This window comes from Lontra canadensis, unplaced genomic scaffold, assembly GCF_010015895.1.
Source record: "Lontra canadensis isolate GAN:19392208 unplaced genomic scaffold, GSC_riverotter_1.0 scaffold1, whole genome shotgun sequence".
NCBI lineage: Eukaryota > Metazoa > Chordata > Mammalia > Carnivora > Mustelidae > Lontra > Lontra canadensis.
In genome coordinates this window covers 34,974,482-34,998,796 of record NW_022630995.1, presented here as the reverse complement: position 1 = coordinate 34,998,796, position 24,315 = coordinate 34,974,482, and the positions used below count along the sequence as shown (strand labels likewise).

The 24,315-nt window shown below is 42.5% G+C and overlaps 1 protein-coding gene across 1 annotated transcript in view; it reads left to right on the top strand.

Annotated features, from left to right (window-relative positions):
• The window catches only part of KLB (klotho beta), a 32,017-nt gene extending 9,971 nt beyond the window's left edge, over window positions 1-22,046 (top strand). The window contains exons 2-5 of the mRNA XM_032853180.1: window positions 8,719-9,229; window positions 12,034-12,302; window positions 17,202-18,345; window positions 21,427-22,046. Coding sequence (XP_032709071.1) covers window positions 8,719-9,229; window positions 12,034-12,302; window positions 17,202-18,345; window positions 21,427-21,791 — 2,289 coding nt within the window. The 3' untranslated portion in view covers window positions 21,792-22,046. The remainder of the gene's footprint in view (window positions 1-8,718; window positions 9,230-12,033; window positions 12,303-17,201; window positions 18,346-21,426) is intronic.
• The last annotated feature ends 2,269 nt before the right edge of the window (window positions 22,047-24,315 follow it).

Below are 24,315 nucleotides of genomic sequence, written 5' to 3'. Positions count from 1 at the left end.
ACTGAGCCACCCAGGCACCCTTTAAAGTATTTTCATCAAGTTTTCCACCATGCTCTCCTTAGTTGTTAGTTTAGTTCTTCTTTGTATAAATATTTCTCAAACCAGCTGATGAATAAATAAGACTATTAATTCATTGTAGAGTGACATTGGTAACAGATAATTCAGCAATTGGATAAACACTGCAATTTCCAGGGGCACCTGGGTGGCTCAGTGGCTTAAGTCTCTGCCTTCAGCTCAGGTCGTGATCTCAGGGTCCTGGGATCAAGCCCCACACCAGGATCTCTGCTCAGCAGGGAGCCTGCTTCCCCTGATCTCTCTGCCTACCTCTCTGCCTACTTGTGATCTGTCTGTCAAATAAATAAATAAAATCTTTAAAAACACACACACACACACACACACACACACACACACAAAACCACTGCAATTTCCAGAATTAAGGGCATCTATTAAAAGCCTAAAATATTTTTAAGTAATTAAGAAAAAAATTTTTTAAATTTATTTGAGAGAGAGAGCACAAGTAGGGGCAGAGGAGAAGAGGAAGAAGGACAAGCAGACTCCACAGTGAGCAAAGAGTGTGATACAGGGCTTCATCCCAGGACCCCAAGATTGTGACCTGAGCCGAATGAGCCAGCCAGGTACCCCTAGAATAACAATTTTTTACTTAAGTTTCTGTTTTTTCCTTTGAGATTTTTGGAACTTTAGAGAAATTAAAGAGTAACAGCGTACAACAATTAAATTAGCGGACAGAAAACATTTGACTTTTTTAAACTACAAAAATAGGGACACCTGGGCAGCTCAGTGGGTAAAGTGTCTGCCTTGGGCTCAGGTCATGGTCTCAGGGTCATCAGGCTTCCTTGCTCAGTGGGGAGCCTGCTTCTCCCTCTGCCTGCCGCTCCCCCTGTTTGTGCACTCTCTCTCTCTGACAAATAAATAAATAAATAAATAAATAAATAAAATATTAAATAAATAAATAAATACAATCTTAAATAAATAAATTATAAAAAGAATGCATTTTTACTGCAAAACACTCAAGCAATACAGAGAGACATAAAGTCAAAAATGAACAGTCTCCTTTTTCCTTGCTTCACAGCCCCACACCAATGTCCAAATACTTTTCTATGTGCATATGAACACATACATACAGTTACTTCTCTTACAAAATTTGCATCATATTCTTACATTAAGTTTTGATTATTGTCTCTGATTAATTGAAATCGAAAAATATCCTGCTTTTATCCCTATCTGCCCTTCTCTTTCCTATTAGAGGTTATAGTTCATCTGAAGCTAGGAGCTATCTTGTTAACGTTGTTTGTTTTTTTTTCCTGAATGCCTACCAAAGTGCTTTGTATGTGTTAAATAAGTATTTATAGACTTGAATTTAAACAATTAGTCAGTGTGAATGAATCAGAGTGAAGAGAAGGACATCATAATAGCTGTGGATTGAAGGAAAGAGGTCAAATGATACTTTGCAACTTGCTTTTGTTGTGTGTGTAATTTCTATATGGGAGGGAAAAAATTAAGCAGAAGGTAACACTGGTGAATTCTTGGTTTGTCTGGGTACTGCTGTGGTGTCCCAGCTGGTAAGGGTGCATGACGGTGTCATCAATGCCAGGACTCGAAGCTCAGCTCTTCCCTGAGAGTGTCGCTGGGACCCGAAAACTATCACATGGCTTTCAGGGCTTGCTGGCCCTTGTTTCGGGGCCTCTGTGTCTATGGCATAAAAGTATGCTTCGAAGGCGTACAGATTAAGGTGCGTAATGTCCTAGAAATGACAGCAAATGAGGAAGCCAAAAGACTTTATTCTAATTCTAGCTTTGCCCCTGAGACCTTGGGCAAGTCACTTATGTCTTGGGCTTGGGCATCTCATCCACAAAGAGGAGATTTTTGAAGGTTGGGTCAAGTTCAAGGTCCAGGTCCAGGGCCAAGTCTCAGGTCCATCTTCTAACCCAACGTAGCAGGCAAGAGCACAGAACTTGGAGCAATAGGGTGCCTGGGTGGCTCAGTCATTAAGTGTCTGCCTTCGGCTCAGGTCATGATCCCAGGGTCCTGGGATTGAGTCCCCCATCAGGCTCCCTGCTCAGTGGGGAGCCTACTTTTCCCAGTCCTACTCCCCCTGCTTGTGTTCCCTCTTGCTGTCTTTCTTTCTCTATCAAATAAATAAATAAAATCTTAAAAAAGTTAAAAAAAAAAAAAGAACTTGGAGCAATACAGCATGTTGACTTGGTTTGTGAAACTGGACAGGTTATTTATTTAACCTTCTTCCCCCTTGGTCTCCTCTCCTCTAAAGTAGAATGCTTAGTGTACCTACCATAATTCTCTTGAACGAGGATTAAATGAGATAGTATGTGGGAAGCACTTTAGAACAGTGCCCAGCACATTGGGCATGAGATCCGTATTAGTTCTTATGACTATTTATATGATTCATTTTCTATGGTTCTGTAATTTAATCACTGTTCCATTCTATTTGATCATGAAAGTCACTCATCTTTAAGGACTATTTAATTGTGATTTTCTTGGAAATTGTGCTGTGGGGAATGCTCTCTTCCCCTCTTGTTTTTAACATTAACAACAATGTAAAGATCTGGATCCTCAGTCAAGATGGTCAAGTGTGGACGTGGTCCCTAAGGGCTCATTTAGCCTCTGACACCAGTGAGGACAATATCTAATGCCAACTTTGCTGGTTCTCAGAAAGAAGCCCAGGGAATTACACACGAATGTTCCATGCCATGCTGGGCACTTGGACAACCACATGGCTTTCTCAAAACCCCAAATTTCCTGGCAAGTCCTCCTTGACCTTTGTAGGTGATCCTGAATTTCAGACATAATAGATATCTTCTCAGCATATGAGAGTAGGCTACAATACCCTCATTCTATCACTCTTCAGCTCTTTTAATCAATTCTAATCAAGTACAGCAGAAATTAATTTAACATATAACTTTAAAACAGTATGTTGTGGTTCGTGTCCAATGGTCCCCAACTGCTTCAAAATTTAGAAGTGATGGGATGGGGCACCGGGGTGGCTCAGTCAGTTAAGCGTCCGCCTTCGGCTCAGTTCATGATCTCAGGGTCCCAGGATTGAGTCCTGCATCAGGCTTTCTGCTCAGTGGGGCGTCTGCTTCTCCCTATCCCTCTGCTCCTTCCCGTTGCTCACGTGCTCTCTCTCTCTCTCTCAATAAGTAAATTTAAAAAAAAAAAAGAGCTGATGGGACATACAGAAAGCAGGATGGTTTGGTAAGGTGATCAGAGATTCCTGGGTTCAAATCCCAGCTTTCCCCATGTTCAGCCTCTGTGAATTTCAGTTTCTTTTCTAAAATGGAAAAAATGACATCTGTTTCGCGGGGGCTATGCGACCAATATCGTCTGTCAGGTGACCAGCTAACTAGCTGATTCCTACTGGGCATTCACTCAGCAAGGATTCTATGCCAGGCTTTTCTCTAGGCTTCTCTCTGTACAATTGTGAACAAGACAGATAGTCTGCCCTCGAGAAGCTCATAGGCCAGGCACAGTTCTACAATGCGTGAGCCTGAGACATACAACCTGAGGGACCCTCTATGAGAAAATACCCCCAAAAGTATGGACACAGGGACGCCTGGGTGGCTCAGTAGGTTAAAGCCTCTGCCTTCGGCTCGGGTCATGATCCCGGGGTCCTGGGATCGAGCCCTACATCGGGCTCTCTGCTCAGCAGGGAGCCTACTTCCTCCTCTCTGCCTGCCTGCCTACTTGTGATCTCTGTCTGTCAAATAAATAAATAAAATCTTTAAAAAAATGCTTCTAAATACAACCTGGCTTCCAACCCACCTAGAACATTTTATAGGGACCCACGCAAGTGAGGGGTTCACGGGAAATCTGCCTTTGTTGCCAGGCCTAAAACTAGTAGGTCTTATTTTCATTATTGGAATAATGGTGTTATTTGTAACTTCCACAGTGGCTTCTGCATTGACTGTCTTTAACCCTTCCTTCCTAAATCCTCAGGAAAAGCTGCAAGTCACTTATCCTGGACATTTTAGCTTCGATTATACTCTGAGATATGGTCCCTTTGCATGAAAAAATTACCAACAGGATCCCAATTGTTAATGTAATAATAACAGGAAGCTGAAAATACCATTCCGACCTCTGGAGAATTGGCTCATCAGTGTTCTCCTTGGGCAAGGAAATTGAACTTTAGTTAAGCATCAATTTGCTGCTATTGATTTCTTCTAAACTCCCTTCCAATATCTGGGAAACCCACAGAGGCTTCACTTAATTAATGATGAGCTTTATTCTAGACCTCTTTTCCCCTCTGCATTGCCAGTTTAGACTCTGACTCAAGCATTAGTTGAATTTAGTAATAATATCATTGAAATTAGAATTTTGTAACAATGTTAAAACCATGGGGTTTTTTTTTTAAGATTTTATTTATTTATTTGACAGACAGAGATCACAAGTAGGCAGAGAGGCAAGCAGAGAGAGGAGGAAGCAGGCTCCCTGCTGAGCAGAGAGCCCGATGTGGGGCTCGATCCCAGGAACCTGAGATTATGACCAGAGCCAAAGGCAGAGGCTTAACCCACTGAGCCACCCAGGTGCCCTAGTTGTGGAATTATAAAATGAATTTTCTTTAACAGTTTTTATTTGATTCTTTATGAAATAATTTTAACAATAATCATGTTCAGAGTTCCCATGAAGATATTTCCACCACAATGTAACTAAAATCATGCACAGATTTGGAAATTTAGCTTTTGACAAAGGATGCAGGGGGTCCTTAAATATGGACACGTGTGATGTGCTAGGTTTGTTATTCTGTCTTCAACCAGTGCCCTCCACAAGCGTCCCGCCATGTCCTCTTGAACTCTACCCCCACTTACATCTTGTTTCTAAAGTTGTGCCCGCTATCTTATTTGCTTCCTATCATTCAGAGAACTTATCGGAGTCTGGTCTTCCAGAGGCATCCAAGAAAGCTGCTACATTAGAGGACAGGATGACCAGAACGAGATATTCAGCCCCTGGCTGTCTCTCAGTGACATCAGGCCCTGATAGCTGGTTCAGAAAGAAAAAGCGGCTGACTTCCCCTTTAAGCTACTGAACCTAAAGAACAAAGGTTGAAGCTCCCTTAAATCAATCACTCCAAAGGTAGATGGCCTTGTACAAGATAGAGGGTAACCTTGAAAATCGCACAAGGACTATTGTGCAAGGTTGCAGGGCCCAGACTGGATTCTGGCACCCCATTTTAGTTTTCCCAGTAGACCTCCTTTATGAGTGTCAGACTGAAGGACACACCTAGTTATCTCTGTTCCATCAAGATCTATGTCTAACTCACTAACTCGGAGCAATACTTTTTACCTTTTTACTTGGCAAACAAGATCAAGCTATAACCCTAAGGGCCACACGAAGCCCCTCCCCCACAGTCCCCACAGAAGAGTGGAGAGTGGTCTTCAGTCCAGAGCAAAGATAACCCTAGATACCTCGATAGCCTCTGCAAATAGCAGCAAAGGTGAAAGACACACTGTGAATACGAAGGTCACCTTGGGGCATGACCACACACGTGTGCATGTAACTATATATGCGCGTCTCCGGAAAAGTCTCTTGGAAGTGATTGCAAATGTACGTTGTCTGTTGTCTTCTAAGTGGTCCTCATTTCTCAAAATGCTGATGCAACCAAGATTTTATCATAGGTTACATCACTTTCATATTGTCACTGAACTAGGCACTAGAACATCTGTCTTGAAATTCCCTTCTCCATTTTTTGTTCCTAGGATGACTGATGTAATAAGCGCTTCCCGATGCCATCTCTTTCCTTTAGTGTCTGATGACATCGTATGTGTGAGGCAGCTAGTTTGTGACTTGGAATCGGGCTTGTTCAGTGCTTTACAGTTTTCACATCAGAGAGCCCAACAGCCCCGAAGAGACGTATGAAATTACTGAGGTTAGCTGGGGATTAAGGGACAGATCAGAACAGAGCTAAGAGGGGTGCCTGGGTGGCTCAGTGGGTTAGAGCCTCTGCCTTCGGCTCAGGTCACGATCCCAGGGTCCTGGGATGGAGCCACATTGGGCTCTCTGCTCAGCAGGGAGCCTACTTCCTCCTCTCTCTCTCTGCCTGCTTCCCTACCTACTTGTGATCTGTCAAATAAATAAATAAAATCTTAAAAAAAAAAAAAGAACAGAGCTAAGAATGCCACCTTTGGGTTCTAATGATTGCTTTTGTATCAAATCAGAAAAAAAAAAAAAAGCAGTTTTCAAGTCTTTCTATTGGAATTCCAGCCCCAGAAAAGCCCACAAAGAGCAACTAAGACCACTTCAGGTGAAGGCAGTCCCAGGCTCCCCTGTGATTCCTTCCAGAAGCTGGGAGTCAGGTGGTGGCCTGAAACTTCCCCAGAAGGAGACCATTCTTAAGTATCCTCGGGAATGTTTGGGTGCTAAATGATTCTGAGATCTTCAGTGAAAATTGAGCAAGGACAGGTGGAACATAGGTAATAATTCAAAGCATCTGCTCCTTCAGAAAATCTTTCAGGGGGTGATTTAAATGAGCTATTTTTGCGTAAAGCAAGGAGGCATCCATCAGTCTGGGAATCCTTTCTTCCTATGTTAACACCTATCTCTCCCCATCCTAACCCAAAGTATGGAACATTTTCAGTGTCCACAGGATCTATTAGGTTGTTGTTGTTGTTTTAAAGATTCCTTTATTTATTTGAGAGAGAGAGAGCACATGTCCACGCGCGTGCACACGAGCAAGGGAGGAGCAGAGAGAAGGGGGGACAAGCAGACTCCCGGAACTGGAAGCTGGTCGGTCGTGGGGCTCCATCCCAGGAGCCCAAGATCATGACCTGAGCTGAAATCAAGCTTCCGACCCTCAACCGACTGAGCCACCCAGATGCCCCAGGATCTATTAGGTTTGAACCATTGCTCAGATTTGATGGTTTCTGGCCTACATAAAGGCATTTCAGATCATTCAACCCAATATAAAATATTTCTAATGAGCAAACGACAAGCTACGGAACAGAAAAGAAAGCAGATACTGTGGGTTAAAAATAGCAAGAGTTTGTGGGCACCTGGGTGGCTCAGTGGGTTAAGCCTCTGTGTTTGGCTCAGGTCATGATCTCAGAGTCCAGGGATTGAGCCCCACACGGGGCTCTCTGCTCAGCAGGGAGCCTGCTTCCCCTTTCACTCTGCCTGACTCTTTGTCTACTTGTGATCTCTCTCTCTGTCAAATAAATAAAGTTAAAAAAAAAATAGTAAGGGTTTGTGCACTTGTTTTAGAAACACCAAAAAGAGGAGAAATTGCAACACCTGGGAGGAGACATCAGGAGGCAAGCAAGTCTGAGGGGAAGAGATGCTGTCATACAGATAAAGGACAATTCTAAGCCTGTCCAGGTCACAAGGTGACCTTGAGCATTAACTAGCCTTGAGTCCTTAATTGTAGGCCTTGATATTTGGTCTTCCTGATACAGCTCGTGGCTCTTCACCAAACTTTTCTTTTTTTTTTTTTAAGATTTTATTTATTTATTTGACAGACGGAGATCACAAGTAGGCAGAGAGGCAGGCAGAGAGAGAGAGGAGGAAGCAGGGTCCCCGCTGAGCAGAGAGCCCCATGCAGGGCTCGATCCCGGAACCCCAGGATCATGACCTGAGCCGAAGGCAGAGGCTTAACCCACTGAGCCACCCAGGCACCCAACCAAACTTTTCATTAATTTTTCACTTAATGACCTACTTTATGCCACTTTATATTTATATTTATATTTTATGATATTTATATTTTCACACATTCAGTCTTATTTTCTCAATAAGATGATTGGCTCCTGAAGGCACATTCTCCTGCCGTTTATTTCAGCCTCTCCCGGCAGGGCAAACCAAGCATTAAGTAAGCACTCAGTGCATACCTATTAAACAGACTGGAAACCTGTCCTGAGGCTCTGTTATCAGAAAGCTCAACTGGAAATGTAAATTCTGGGAGGACCAATAGTAATAACAGGCATCTTTGAGCACTATCTCCCACATGCCTTATGGTATGCTACATATTTAATATATACATTAGCATTGTATCTAACAACTTTACAAAGGGCATTAGTATTAACTTCATTTCACAGCTGAAGATACTAAGAGATTTCAGAAAGGTGAAGTGAATTGTCCAAGGCCACACGGTAAGTTCCTGAACTTCAAGCCCAAACCCAAAACCCACACTCTTTCCTGCTTTGTGCAGTCCCTGCCACCCTTCTATAATAACGGTAATAATAACTGTTATATTAATAATAACAGGGTTATAAAAGAAGAGTTTTAAAAATAAAATTGTCTTAATAATAATAATGTTATAAAAATAATAGTCATAGTAGTAATAATAATGGTTTATGTAGGAGTTATTCCATGCCAGATACTGTTCTAAAGTCTTTTACATATATTAATTCATTCAATCTTCAGAAGTCTAGAAGATGGGCTCTATTATCCATTTACAGGATTTTGAGAGTGCATTATCTTGGACTTCTAAGTTAAAGTGAAAGGAGATTCCATAGAACAATGAAAGATCAGGACTCTCTGCCTGCCCCTTGACAATCATATAGGAGAAGCTTTCTGTTGAAGGCACAGGAAAAGGCAGACAGAGAACAGACTTTGAGACCATCAGGGTTCCCTAACAGCTCTCCCCTGCATCACCCTGTGTGTCACTAATTTGTCCATGAAAAGACTTTCTACCAGCCAAATTACAGTCCATATGAGTAAGGACAAAAAAGATTAATGACATTTTCTTCTTATTAGGCTCATTCAAAAGTTTGGCATAACTACAACACAAATTTCCGCCCACATCAGAAGGGTTTGGTGTCAATCACGTTGGGATCCCACTGGATTGAGCCAAACAGATCAGAAAACATGGTGGATATACTCAAGTGTCAACAGTCCATGGTTTCAGTGCTCGGGTGGTTTGCCAACCCTATCCATGGGGATGGAGACTATCCAGAGATGATGAAAAAGAAGTCATTCTCCATCCTACCCCTTTTATCTGAAGCAGAGAAGAAGGACGTGATGGGCACCGCTGACTTCTTTGCCTTTTCCTTTGGACCCAACAATTTCAAGCCCCAGAACACCATGGCTAAAATGGGACAAAATGTGTCACTCAATTTAAGAGAAGTGCTGAATTGGATTAAACTGGAATATGACAACCCCCGGATCTTGATTGCTGAGAACGGCTGGTTCACAGACAGTCATGTGAAGACAGAAGACACCACAGCCATCTACATGATGAAGAATTTCCTCAACCAGGTTCTTCAAGGTTGGTTGCACATTAGCTTGATTTTTTAGACCTTTGAATATTTACACCATAGGACACTTAAAGTCATCTTCAGACATGATTATGGTTGTTGGGTTTTCCCATTGACCTATGTTAATGGAGTTTTTGTGTTACACTCATGTCCTTTTTTAATAAAAGTTTGGGAACAGAATAATACTAGTAATAATAATACTTGCCAATACTAATTGGCAACAAGGGGCTGTATCACACTTTTTTTTCAAAGATTTTAAAAATGTATTTATTTATTTGAGAGAGAGAGCAGGGGGATGGGTGGAGGGAGAGGAAGAGAGAGATTCTCAAGCAGATTTTGACCTGAGCACAGAGCCCCATGCGGAGCTCCATCTCACAACCCTGAGATCATGACCTGAGCAAAAACCAAGAGTCAGACTCTTAACCGATTGAGCCACCCAGGCACCCTGATGCTATCTCATTCTTTTTAAAAGAATATACGCTACAAGAGATATTCCCCCAAAGTTTTCTAACAGTAGTAACGTGGTCTAAGATGTTGAAAGCTTTTCCTGAAATTGTGCTGTTTTTAAGGGTACCTGTGTGGCTCAATCGTTGAGCATCCCACTCTTGATTTTGGCTCAGGTTGTGATCTCAGGGTCGTGGGTTCGAGCCCATGACGGGTTCCACGCTCAGTGGGGAGTCTGCTTCTCTCCTTCTCCCTTCTCCTCTTCCCCTTCCCCCAGTTGATCTCTCTCTATCTCAAATAAATAAATAAATCTTAAAAAAAAAGAAAGAAATTGTGCTCTTTTTATTCTATTACATGACTAAATGGTGAAAAGGTCTGAAGACAAACAATGAGCCATGAATGGCAAAGCTGAGTAATTTCTGTTGCTCCTGGATATTTCTCTGATCCCTACTAAGCCCCTCCTTCCTTTTCCACTACTCAAGTAGTGACAGCTACAGGTGGCTGATTGAAATAATGGAGCAGAAGATAAGCCCACATTGTGGTAGATCTTTCCCCTACAGAACTTGGCTCCATTTCACCAAATATAAAGAAATTCTCAGCAGATCTTTCTAAAAGTTTGTAGCTCTCTTTAGAAGTCACATGCCAGGATGCCTGGGTGGCTCAGTTGGTTGGGTGGCTGCCTTCAGCTCGGGTCATGGTCCCAGCGTCCTGGATTCAAGTCCCACATCCGGCTCCTTGCTCAGCAGGGAGCCTGCTTCTCTCTCTGCCTCTGCCAGCTACTCTGCCAGCTTGTGCTCTCTCTCTCTCTCTGACAAATAAATAAAATCTTTGGGAAAAAAAAAAGAAGTTACGTGCCTAGGGGCAGCTGGCTGGCTCAGTCAGTGGAGCATGCAGCTATCTCTTTTTTTTTAGATTTTATTTATGAGAGAGAGAGTGCGTGTGACTGGGGTCAGAGCAGAAGGAGAGGAACAAGCAGACTCTGCAATAACCACAGAGTCTGTCACGGGGCTCAATCTCACAACCCTGAGATCATGACCTGAGTCAAAACCAAGAGTCAGGTGCTTAACCGACTGAGCCACCCAGGCACCCCTGAGGATGCAACTCTCGATCTTGGGGTGGTGAGTTCCAGTCCCATGATGGGGGTATTTATTTACTCAAAAGTAAATAAACTAAAAATAAATAAATACATAAACTGGTTAATTCATTAATTGATTAATTAAAATTTAGACGTCAGAAGCCTAGAGGAAAGGTTCTGCTGGAGAACCTTCAGGGAGGGTCCTCGGGGAGAGCAAGATCTTGTTGCCCCAAACTGTGGGAAGGAGCAGCATGGAAATGAAAAGCTTTTAAGAAAAGAAAAATAGTTTGAGGTTGATTTGGGTATTTGTTGCTTTTATTGTTGCTGTTGATTACCATATTTCATTTTTACCTAATTTCTCAAAGTTATTGAATCAGGGGCGCCTGGCTGGTTCCATCGGTAGAGCACAAAACTATTGATCTTGAGATTGTAGGTTCAAGCCCATTGGATATAGAGATCACTTAAAAAAAAAAAGTTACCGAATTAGAGTTTTTAATGCTAGAAAGGTCCTGAGAGATCTTTTCCAACCTTTTCTGTTAATAAACTTGCCCAAGAGCAGCCTCCCAGGAGCACAGCAGCCTCCTGTCCCCTCTCTCTGCCGGCCCGTTCTCCCACAGCACTGTCCTTGTTTCTTCTTATACATACGTTCACTTATGCTCATTCTCAAAGCTGATTTTTCAGTCCTTAAAGGGTAGTTTCATGGAAGATGAAATGGGACCTAACCCAAGCTTGAAATGAGACACTCTTGGTCACGAACAGACATCTGTCTTGGTCCCAAAGGGTTCTGGGGATTTCTGTGTCTTCTGGCACAGATTTGCCCACTAATATTCTCAGGAATATTTTATTTTTTAATTTTTTTAAGATTTTATTTATTTATTTGACAGAGATAGACATAGCAAGAGAGGGAACCCAAGCAGGGGCAGTGGGATAAGGTGGAGCAGGCTTCCCGCTGAGCGGGGAGCCGGACGAGGGACTTGATTCCAGGACCCTGGTATCATGACCTGTGCTGAACACAGATGCCTAACAACTGAACCACCTGGGGCTCCAAAGAAGTATTTTAAACTTGACCCTTGAACTGTGTCTTTCCCTTGTTGTGGGTAAGGGAGAGGAGCATTCTGGATGAAAGTAGCTGCCGCTTTTCAAGTAGCAACGGGAATTTTCTATTGCATATCACAAGCCTGCAAATGAGGATAAAAGTCATTTCCCCATAGGCTCCTGGCAACACGCCCCCCCGGTAGACTGCAAGTCAGAAACACAAATCAGAGTGAACGTCTCTGCATTTCTTCCTCTGTACAGCTATAAGGTTTGATGGAGTACAAGTGTTTGGCTACACTGCCTGGTCCCTCCTGGATGGCTTTGAATGGCAGGATGCTTACACCACTCGCCGAGGATTATTTTATGTGGATCTGAATAGTAAACAAAAAGAAAGAAAGCCCAAGTCTTCGGCACTTTACTACAAACAGATCATACGGGAGAATGGTTTTACTTTCAAGGAGTCCACCCCAGATGTGCAGGGTCAGTTTCCCTGCGACTTCTCGTGGGGAGTCACCGAATCTGTCCTTAAGGTGAGTGACGGCTTATGAAGTAACTCTAAACAGGTGCAAATAGGTCACGGTATTTTTTTCTTTTAAGATTTTATTTCTTTTTTTGACAGACAGAGATCACAAGCAGGCAGAGAGGCAGGCAGAGAGATGGGGAAGCAGGCTCCCTGCCGAGCAGAGAGCCCGATGCGGGGCTCGATCCCAGGACCCTGAGATCATGACCCGAGCCAAAGACAGAGGCTTTAACCCACTGAGCCACCAAAGCGCCCCAGGTCACAGTATTTTATTTCGTGGACTCAATGACAGCCGTCAGACAATAGCAAATATGATTACTTGGAGGTTCTGGAGGGGTTGAGAGGAAGAGGAAGGAAGATGAGATTTAGTGCTTTCCCAGAGCCTCTCATATGCCAGAATTTATCTTTGGCGATGGTGATGAGAGGCTGCCCTCAAGAAGTATATGGTCTAGAGGGAACTTAGTCATTGGTCAGTAGCGTCAAAATTACAAAATTTTTTTCTTGATTATGTTTTGCCAAAAGCCAATTATTGGTGGCCCTTGATTTAAGTGGTTCCTGTTCTTTGATAGGTTTGAATAATTTGCCTTATGAAGTCTCTGTATCCTCGTGAGGTCTCCCATTCTCATTGATCACCTTCGTTACATTACTCCTTAAATGCAGCCTTCTCAATAAGGCTTCCCTCCACTCCAAAAAAAAAAAAAAAAAAAGAAGAAGAAGAAAAAATCACAATCCTCTCATTCCCCTTTCTTCCTTGTTTCCCCTGTATATCCTATTCATCACTAGCTAACATACTATTATGTACTTTACACATTTTTTTTCCTCTAGCCTTATCGAGAGGTAATGGACATGCAACATGGTATAAGTTTAAGGAGGACAACATGATGACTTGATACGTTTCTGTATTGCCAAAAACGATGACCACTGTAACAAAATTCCCATTTCTTTCTGTGGTGAGAACATTTAAGATCTATTCTCTCAGCAACTTGAAAGTATGTCATACGGTATCATTAGCTATAATCACCACGCTGTACATCTGATCTTCAGAACCTAATTTTGTCACCGGAAGTTGGTGCCCTTTGACCAATATCTCCCCATTTGCCCCACCCCCCCACAGCCCCTGATAACTGCTTTATGGATTTTTATTGATCATGTTTTCCCCTTATTTTTCCCCTTATATTTCCCCTGTATTCTAGAAGCAGGTGGAAAGACAGCAAGATCTACAAGGGATGCGCTCAGACAAAAGGGCTCAAACCATGAGTGAATGAAGTTCTCAGGTCATGAATCTCAATCCCAGTTGATACTTAGGCATGAGTTAGTAAAGACTCATAGATAATAACACAGGAAAAGATATAGAGTAACCTAAATACAGAAGTGACTCGTCTTCACTCTGTGTCCCCTGTAGAGCCAACTACTTACCCAGTCCCTGTCTCCACCACATGGAAAGGCAGGCCATCTTTTCCCTACCACTTCAAATGGGTTTATATTTTTTATAACTCCACACCCAGAGAAGAAATATCCCAGGAGAGACAAGAGTTCCTGCCTGTATGTGACCCAACCTGAACATTTCTGCTTCACCTCAAAACCTACTTGTGCCCCAGTGATTAGCTGTGAAGGTCTACCCCATTGGGGGGCCCTACCCCTCCTCTGAGGAGCAAGAGTGAATCACCTGTGGCAGGGGAAGCAGTTCTGTGATCAACCAGTTCTGAGTTTCATGCTTATGCCTGGAGCCCAGTGAGGCATCAGCTTCCCTTGAACTTGGACGAAGAGTGAGGATGAATTGTTTGCCAGGGAAAATTAGAATGCTTTTTGAAAAATCAGCCAGAGGATGTATGAATAGATGCCAAAACAATTGATGTCTTCTATAGAAAGAGTGACAAAATGAAAGTAACACCTGAAAAATAGTAGTGTGCCTACCTACAAACATCCCCATCTTATTTTCCCCAGCCTCTCAGTATTCTTTTCTCCTCTAACATTTGGTTTTGAGAAATTTCAAACGAGTACAATAAACACCCATATTCCCTTCATCAAGATTGACCAATTGTTAACATTTTGCTACATTGTTTTATCTCTCTTTTATAAGCCAGTGAAAACTTGCAGACATTATTATTATATTATATATTATGTACATAATATACATATTATATTATTACCCAAAATATTTCTACTCAAATGTGTCTCCTAAAAATAAGGACAGTCTCCTATGTCATTATAATATTATCATACCCATAATATTTAATATTGATTCGATATCATCTAACATACATTCCATATTCAAATTATCCTAAATGTTCCCAAAATGTCCTTTATAGATTTTTTTAAAATTTTAGATCAAGAATTCAAACAAGGATGACACATTCATTGTCATTCATCTTTAGTCTCCTTTAACTCAGAATAATTCCCCCAAGAATGTTATTGGGATTTTTGAAGAGGCCAGACCAATTGATTGTAGAATGTCTCATGTTCTGGATTTGTTTCTTTATTGGATTCGATACATTTCTGGAAAAATATTATGTAAATGAAGTTGTCTGTTTCCCAATATATCACATCAGGAATCACAGGATGTCATTGTTTCATTATGGAAAATGTTAATGTGTTGAAGTAGTAATTACCACATTTCTTGACTAAGATAGCATTTGCAATATCTCTTCATTGAGAGGTACCTTTTCCATTTGTAATTAAGAAGTAATGTCCTGGTGACACTTTGTGACCATATAGATATCCTCCTTCCAAACAACAGGTCACTAATGGTCTTAATATTGATTCATAAACTTTACCTGAACTATTCATTTGCAGAGTATAAAATGGTGAATTTCTAATTATTTCTTTTACATATATTAGGTAATTCTCTTAATTTCAATGCATTATAATTCATTACTGTCATTGTTTTCATTAGTCCTTTTGATGCTCAGATTATCTCAAAGATGGCCAGTGGAACTCTTTCAAACTGCCCCTGTGTCTTTCTGACATTTCCTTTTCAGTTTTTAAGTACATCCTTACTTTTTCTGGCACAAGATGCACCAGCATCACCTCATTCTTTTCCTGTCCCAGACTGGAAAAAACCATTTCTCCAAGGACTCCAGCATCCTCTCAGTGGGGAACAGAATTTTAGAACTAAGCTCTTGGGAGCTAGGGTTGAGATCGTGGTTCACCACCCCCAACTAGATCTCTTAGCAGAATAATCATACCCACTTGCTAAACTGAATACTTGTTGGAGGTTTTTAAAAGACAGATTTTCATTTGATCTTGCCTTACCTCATAGCAAGATTGCTCTTTGTAAACATCCTTTCAATATTAAGACCCGCTGAGTTTCGAAAACACTGAGATTGCCAATCTAAGCTAGAAGGATTTTACTCAAATAATTATATGCAGATTTAACTTCATGCTCACATGATCCATGTTCTCTCAGTTTAATGTTCTAGATAACTGGTTGGCAGATGGTAAGTGGGCAGTGATATGGTTTTGTAATTAGACTATGAAGGATGACACACGAGAAAACAATTAGAGGGAAAATATTTACCAAAGGTTAATTATCATATTTTCCCAGGTGCACTTAAATTCAACCACAGGAAGAAAAGTTACTTGGGAACAAGTACAGAACTTGTATTTTCTCTTATTAATTCCAAATTTGGAAGTGTTTTTTCTTAAGCTCTCTTCTGTTTTAATTTAGCCTCAAAGGCCTCGCAGGCAATTATTGCAACCACGGAAAACTAAACCCAAGTCATGGCTACCTTATGTTTGTAGATTGCTTTAGAGTTGACAGAGTGCTTTCCCAGAGTCATTGACTCGTCACAACACACCTGTGAGGTGGGTGAGATTACTCTGTCACTAGACAGAGTTGCCAAGCCCCAGTTTCAAAGGGGTAGAATGAGGACAGGAGTAGAGGATTAGCTCCTCAGTGGGGGGCGGGGTATGACACATCATCCTCAGATCCAAGAGTCGATTTGGGAGTTTCTGGGGAAATTTTACTGTTTTTTTCCAGTCGTAATCCAAACATCTTGCATTAAGAGGGTATTCGGTATTCTGTTGGATGAAGAAATGCGGTGTTCTCACAGGCACGTCGGTGGGGACAACATGATACACATGTGACATCACTTGGACTTTTCAAATATAGGGTGTTAGAGAGTTGGACTCAGCAAGTGCAAGGGGTCGTTTGCAACCCCACTGGCTTCTTTCAGGAACTGTGGCTGGGTCAACCAGCCACCTCTAACTCCAAGTCCTGGTCTCCATGAAATCCTCTACAACTAGAATTTTAACTTTGCTGTCAAGTTATGGCAGGGTTTGGAAGGTCCAGCTTTCGCGATTCCTTCTAACTGAGGGTGCAAACCCAATTTCCTGATGCATTTCAACAGAATTATGTGAGACCCCGCTGGGTGACTTCAGTTTTTAGGACAAACAAACTAGGAAACAATTTCTCAGGGGTTTCTGAAAAACAACTTGTCTTCAAGGCCAAGCCCTGGTATGGTTCCTTCCCGGTTTTCTGGTCTCCCTGGGAGATTTCAAGAGCTAGAAGGGAGGTTCATCCAGCAGGACTCTTCTATGATGTCACCATGGGAACTGCAGGAAAGGGCCGGTGGTTTCGAAGGCTACATGCATCATTTATTTTCTCTATTGTCAGGAAGAGGCACAATAAGATGGGGCCCATCTTCCCCTTAGGGCCTGTCTGTGGGGTGTGCTTCATTTGAATGTGCTTGTTTTTCTGGATGCCTGGGTGGGTGGTTCAGGCAGTTATCCATCTGCCTTGGGCTCAGGTCATGATCCCGAGGTCCTGGGATCGAGCCCTGCATCCGGCTCATTGCTCAGTGGGAAGCATGCTTCTCCCTCTGCCCCTCCCCCCTGCTTGTGCTCTCTCTGTCTCTCTCTGTGACAAATCAATAATAAATAAGATCTTGAACTTGCGTGTCTTTCACAGCCCAAGGTGGTGGCTTCCTCCCCACAGTTCAGCGACCCTCACCTGTACGTGTGGAACGTGACAGGCAACAGACTTTTGCACCGAGTGGAAGGGGTGAGGCTGAAAACACGGCCAGCTCAATGCACAGACTTCGTCAGCATCAAAAGACAGCTGGAGATGCTGGCGAGAATGAAAGTCACTCACTACAGGTTCGCTCTGGACTGGCCCTCCATCCTTCCCACGGGCAACCTGTCCGTGGTTAACCGACAAGCTCTGAGGTACTACAGGTGTGTGGTCAGCGAGGGGCTGAAGCTCCACATCTCCCCCATGGTCACCCTGTACTACCCGACGCACGCGCACCTGGGCCTCCCCACGCCCCTGCTGCGCAGCGGGGGGTGGCTGAACCCGGCCACCGCCCAGGCTTTCCGGGACTACGCCGGGCTGTGCTTCCAGGAGCTGGGGGACCTGGTGAAGCTCTGGATCACCATCAACGAGCCCAACCGGCTGAGCGACGTGTACAGCCACACCGGTAACGACACCTACCGGGCGGCGCACCACCTGCTGATCGCCCACGCCCTGGTGTGGCGCCTCTACGACGGGCGCTACCGGCCGGCGCAGCGCGGGGCCGTGTCGCTGTCCCTGCACTCGGACTGGGCCGAGCCCGCCAACCCCTACGCCCGCTCGCACTGGCAGGCGGCCGAGCGCTTCCTCCAGTTCGAAATCGCCTGGTTCGCCGAGCCGCTCTTCAAGACCGGCGACTACCCGCGGGCCATGCGCGAGTACATCGCGCTCAAGAACAGGCAGGGGCTCTCGCGCTCCGCGCTGCCGCGGTTCACCGAGGAGGAGCGGCGGCTGGTCAAGGGCGCCGCCGACTTCTACGCCCTCAACCACTTCACCACCCGCTTCGTGATGCACGCGCGCCAGAAGGGCAGCCGCTACGACGCGGACAGGGACGTGCAGTTCCTGCAGGACGTCACCTGCCTGAGCTCCCCCAGCCGCCTGGCGGTGCTGCCGTGGGGGCAGCGCAAGGTGCTCGGCTGGATCCGCAGGAACTACGGCGACGTGGATGTCTACATCACGGCCAACGGCATCGACGACCGGTCTCCGGACAGCGACGAACTGCGCAAGTACTACCTGGAGAAGCACGTTCAGGAGGCGCTGAAAGGTGAGGCGCGGGCCGGCCCCCGCACGCAAGGGCACCGCCGGCTCGGGCGAACCGAGAACCAGGGGAGGAGGCGCGCTAGTGACAGCGCCCGCTCCTGAGGGAAAATTCGGCAAGTTTAGAGAAATATGAAAACAAAACACAGAGCACAAAACCAAATCACCTGAAATCTCACTCCCGCAAACAAACTCTGTTGGTATTTTACTGGATTATATAGTCCCAGCATGCTGTGCCAGACAGTTTTAGTACAAGTGGAAGTTTTGTATCCAAATAAAGTATCACACGATGTGTCCCATGTCACTAAAATTGCCTTAATTTTTTTTTTTAAGATTTTATTTATTTGACAGAGCAAGCATGAGCAGGGAGAGAGGCAGAGGGAAAAAGGGAGAAGCTGACTCTCCGCTGAGCAAGTAGCGGGATGCGGGGCTCCATCCCAGGCTGCTGGGATCATGACCTGAGCTGAAGGCAGACCGTCACCGGCTGAGCATCCCAGGCGCCCCGTCTTAATATTATTTTAATGGTTGCTTAATATCCCATCATATGGACACATCTTTATGCATTTAAGCATTCCTGTTTGACCTGGGTTTGTTTTTTTTTTTTTTTTTAACTAAAAAGCAAGTACCTTTGAATATAAATCTTTGTCTTCATTTCTGATTATCTTCTTAAGGACTGCCCACTGTGGAATTACTGGGTCAAATGTTATAAACAGCAGTTTCCATCCCCCTCCCCAAACAAGCTCTATTTTTTAAGTATTTTATTTATTTTTGCAAGAGAGTGTGGGAGCACGAGGTGGAGGGGTGCAGAGGAAGGAGACGCTCTGCTGAGCAGGGAGCCTGACACACAGGACTCGATCCCAGGACCCTAGGATCATGACATGAGTCAAAGGCAGACATTTAACCAATTGACACACCCAGGCACCTGCAAACTGTAATTTTTTTAATACTTAAAAAAAAAATTCCTCAATTTTATCTATTTTAATGGAGGCAAGCATCAGTGTTTGAGAGTATCTTATATACTCTTCTCAGTACTGGCTAACATTTTTAAAATATTTCTAAATGTCTACAATAGACTTGTTGAAGCAGCAGAAAGATCCCAGAAATATATTTACTGAGCACCTAATACAGGCAGAAACTCACCATTGAACAAAGTAAAGATTACTGTCCTCATGAAGCCTCAGTTTTTGTGGGATGAGAGTCAACAGATAAGATAAATAGCATGTCAGAGGCAAAAAGTTCTACGGAGAAAGAACAGCAGGGAAGAGGGTGACCCGGAGTGGGGTGTAGGAGTAGTTACAATTCTAAGGCATGGCTGGGGAAGTCTTCAAAGACCTGGAGGAGCAACACGGCAAACCTGTGCAGTTCTCTGTGAAGCGTTCCCGGTGAGAGAAGAGCAAATGCAAAAACCCTAATATGGGAGCATGCCTGGCCTGCGTGAGGTTCAGAAAGAAGGTCAAAGTGGTGGAAGCAGGAGCAACAGAAGAAAGTAATCAGAGATGAGGTCAAGGAAATAGAAGAGGCAGATCAGACAGGGTTTAAGTAAGCCATCGGAAGAACTGTGGCTCTTACACTCTGGAATTGGCAGGCTATGGAAGGTTTTAAACAGAAGGGCACATGATCTAACCCATACTTTTAAACAATCACTCTGGCAGCTCTTTTTGGATACATTGTAAAGGACAAAGAACAGAATCAGGGAGGGTTGGAGTAGTCTAAAAAAGAAATAATGGCGGATTGGATTAGGTTATTAAGTGGAGATGGTGAGAAGTGGCTAGATTTTGGATTTATTTTGAAGGTAAAGTCAACAGAATTAGATGGAGGGTGTGAGAGAAGAGTGAAGAATGAATCTGTTTTGGTTTGAGCAACTAAAGGGGGAGTGGCCATTTACTGGTTGGAGGAGACTGGTAGACTTTTGGAGTTGTTTGGTTTTGCACAGTTTAAGATATCTATTAGACATCCAGTTAGAGATGTCAAATAGGCTAACTGGAGTCTCAGATTCAGGTAAGTCTGGGGCGGAGATACAGACTCGGCAGTTAAGTGCAAGAATGGTGGGACTTCTGGGTGGCTCAGTGGGTTAAGCATCTGCCTTCATCTCGGGTCATGATCCTGGAGTCCTGAAATCAAGTCCCGAATGGGGCTCCTTGCTCTGCAGGGAGCCTGCTTCTTCCCCTGCTTGTGCTCTCCTAATGAATAAATAAAATCTTAAAAACAAAACAAACAACAAAAAAAAGCAAGAATGGTATTTAGAAACAATAAGCCTAGATAGCACCAGGGAGCAATCAGAGAAGCCTGAGCCCTGGAACACTTCAAAGAGGTCAAAGAGATGGAAAAGCATTACGAGTGACTAGAAGCCATGCTATTAAGAGAACTAATGGAGAGCCAGAAGTTGTAGCACGTTCATACGGAAATGACCCAACAGTGAGGGGTAATACATGAGAGAAGGGGAAAACAGACGGAGATGTCCTTGAGTAAACAAGAGAGAATAAACTTAGTGTACAAGTGAAGAGTCAGCCTTCTAGGAATATGGACAGGTCATCCATAGTAACAGAAGTATGATAGTAGGTGGACAGAGGTGATGGTGCAAAATTGAAGAATTCTCCTCTGAGTACTTCAGTTTTTCAGTGAAGTAGGTAGGAAGGTCATCCCTTCAAAGCAAGGATGACAGTTTGAGGGAGAGGTGTGTATCAGTCAAGTGACTAGGGGAAACCATGTATGGTTACTGGGCAGCACCAAGAGCACATCTGAGGTCTGGAAATCAGGTCAAATAGACAAGATTTTTCTGCTTGTGACCAAATGAATACAATGGCAGTTAAGTCCTTTTACACTTTCATGGCTCCAGTTCTTCTTAAATTTGCTTTTGTGCCCTGCCCCCACCCCTAGTGTTTTTGTATTACTTCTGAATCACAGTTTTACTTTGAATTTTTAAAGCTTAATTACACATATTTTCACCTATTTTTCAATCATAAAAGAATGTCAGAACCCTTTAATGACAATTGCTATTTTGAGTTTAGCTTATTTCAGTGGAAACTAAATTCTAACTCAGATACTTTATATTTATTTGTGATTAATGTTCATTTCTGATATTTTTCAGCACACCTAATTGATAAAGTCAAAATTAAAGGCTATTATGCATTCAAACTGACTGAAGAAAAATCTAAACCCAGATTTGGATTCTTCACATCTGATTTCAAAGCTAAATCCTCAGTTCAGCTTTACAACAACCTGATCGGCAACAGTGGCTTCCCTTCTGAGAATATGAGTCCTAGATGCAATCAGACTCAAAGAAACACAGAGTGCATGGTCTGCTTATTTCTTGTGCAAAAGAAACCATTGATATTCTTTGGTTGTTGCTTCTTCTCCACGCTGGTTCTACTTTTATCAATTACCATTTTTCATAAGCGAAAGAGAAGAAAAATTTGGAAAGCAAAGAACTTACAACATATACCATTAAAGTAAGGCCACAGAGGAGTTCTTAGTGAAACTGATCCTATTTCTGTCGGCATGATAGAAAGTCTGAAAATTCACTCCAGTTCCGTACACTGGTAACTTATAGAAGACAATCTAAAATACTAGTGGTAACCAAGGTGATGACAATCGAGGTTCCTGCTGCGTGGTCCAAATGAATTTTCCATTAGGTGTTCACATTCCTGAATTCAGTTCTTGCATCTGAAGATCAAGGCTTTACCCAGACAGTAAGCTGTGAGGATTATCTGATACACCGTTTCATTAAGTGTAATGAGCTGTTATCCATCATTCTTCTCTAGCTCTCTTCTATAAATACCAATAGATACTTATAACAAATTACGTAGAAAAAAGTGCAACTTTTGCTAGACTCCACAGCAGAAATTTATAACTCTTAACAGTGGATAGTCGGTGATTATTCTCTCACTCCTAACAAGGTGCTTTTCCCCTTTAGAAAATATGTAATAGGCTAAGTAGTGCTCATTCATCAGCTCCAGCACAGACTCTTAAGCACACTGATCCTAGTTTTTCTCAATAGAAGTAAAAATCATCACTTACAAAACATGGTATTTCGTGATATCAGATCTGATTTAAAAACACATATCAGATCGGATTTAAAAACACAGAATATCTCTCATATCAGATCTGATTTAAAAACACAGAACTTCCATGACTCATTTCATGGGAAGATCACGGAACTAAGATTAAGAGCTAGACCCAACTGCCTGTGGAGACAGCACTCAACCTCACAGTAAAGCAAATTCCTCTTTAGACAAAACGACAGCAATCTTCCTCACTTGGGATTTTTGTGAGGCAACAAACAAGATCTTACATAGTTAGGAAAGCTAAATAGTCTAAAATGATGTAATGTTTGTTTTATTATAAAGTTATCAAAAGATCATATTATTCCAGAAGACTTGCGCTCTCCTGGGGAGCTCCACTGTTCTGACACCATGTGAATATAGGCACCTCTCAAAAAGGTATAGAGCGCAGCTCAGTCTGGACCTTGCAACTGTGCCTCTGGATACAATTCAGAATGTTGATGGTCTGAAGGAGTTAAAATTGTTTCCACTGCATCTTTTGAAGCTGGATTAAGTAAATTCTTAAATCTAAATTAGGAGCTTGACTTTCTTGAACTCTTATACTTAAGATTCGTTCAGTGTATTCTAAATTTTAGAGGAAGAATACCTGAATGTAAACCCATTCATACCCATTCTTTAGATTACTCAGCATTTAAATAACCACCCATTTTGCATAACAGCTCATCACTGTCCACACTCTTCAAGAATTTACTGAGTCAAAGGAAAGTTTTTTTTGTTCAAAAAACCTTGGTAGGAAACCATCCTAAATTAAGGCAATTGTGATTGCTATTCAGGTCTACCTATGTCAGAAGCCAAATTTCATAGGTAATGAGAGATTCAAATTGATAATGAATAGAAGGAAGTTTCAAAGATACTGTAATGAGGTAACACAACTGGTCAAGTAAATGCAAAAATGATGGAAAATCGGTTTGCTTTTTGGCTGGTCAAATTCAAACAGTAATTGTGGTTTCCTATTCTCCTTCTCCACTGTATCCACTCTCCCAGCTTTGGCGGTTTTTAAGCTTTTTATGCTTTCAAGTAATTTTTGTTATTTCCTCTTTGAAAACTCCCATAGTTGGCCTAAAGCTATCCACAATTACAACTGGTTGTTTTAATGTTAACTATGTGGAAAGACCGTCATTTAAAACACCACTTGGCTGGTTGTTCTTTTCCCTTTGTGCCACATGGATTCAGATTCCAAAGTTTTAGTGAATATTCTCATAGGAATTATTAGTTGAACAACTTATTGCCAACTTTTTAACTTCTTTTTAATAGCCTACATCTTGAAAAAGGGATGCATATTCAGTCATAGGAATAACAAAGATTTAGAATTAAGGTTTTGCTTTTCTCGTGTCTCAATACTTTGTGCTCTGATTTAAAAGTATCTTGTATTCAGTTTGCCATTAACCTTCAATACTCTGTCTTGACATTTAGAGCTGAAGTTAAAACTTGTGTCCTTTTTCAAATGTTACCTTGCCATAAACTCCCCGTCAAGTCGCAAACCAATGCAAACCAATGCTTACAGTTGTTAGCACCTGGGAACTCATCATACGAGAATCCTTAGGTAAATATTTAATCTAAGTCATGATTGATTATACTTAATATTCAGGTTTATCCCAAACTCATTTAAAAATTGTCATTTTAAACTGATAAGCTTTTGACTGGGTATTTTCAGAATTTAGGACTGGGACTTGCTGGGGGTGGGGTGGGGAGTCCACTTAAAATCTAATTAACGTGTATTCTATTTTGTGTGTGGTATTAGTTTGTATATTCAATGTAACAACCCTGTCTTTCACAAACAAGTCTGGTACATATGGAAAATATTACAATACAGCCATGGTGTTTAAAGATCCTCTGTAAAATTAGGTGGTCAGTACATTTCGACTAATTATTGAATTCTCAATGTAATTTATTCCAAATAAACTGGTTTATGCTGA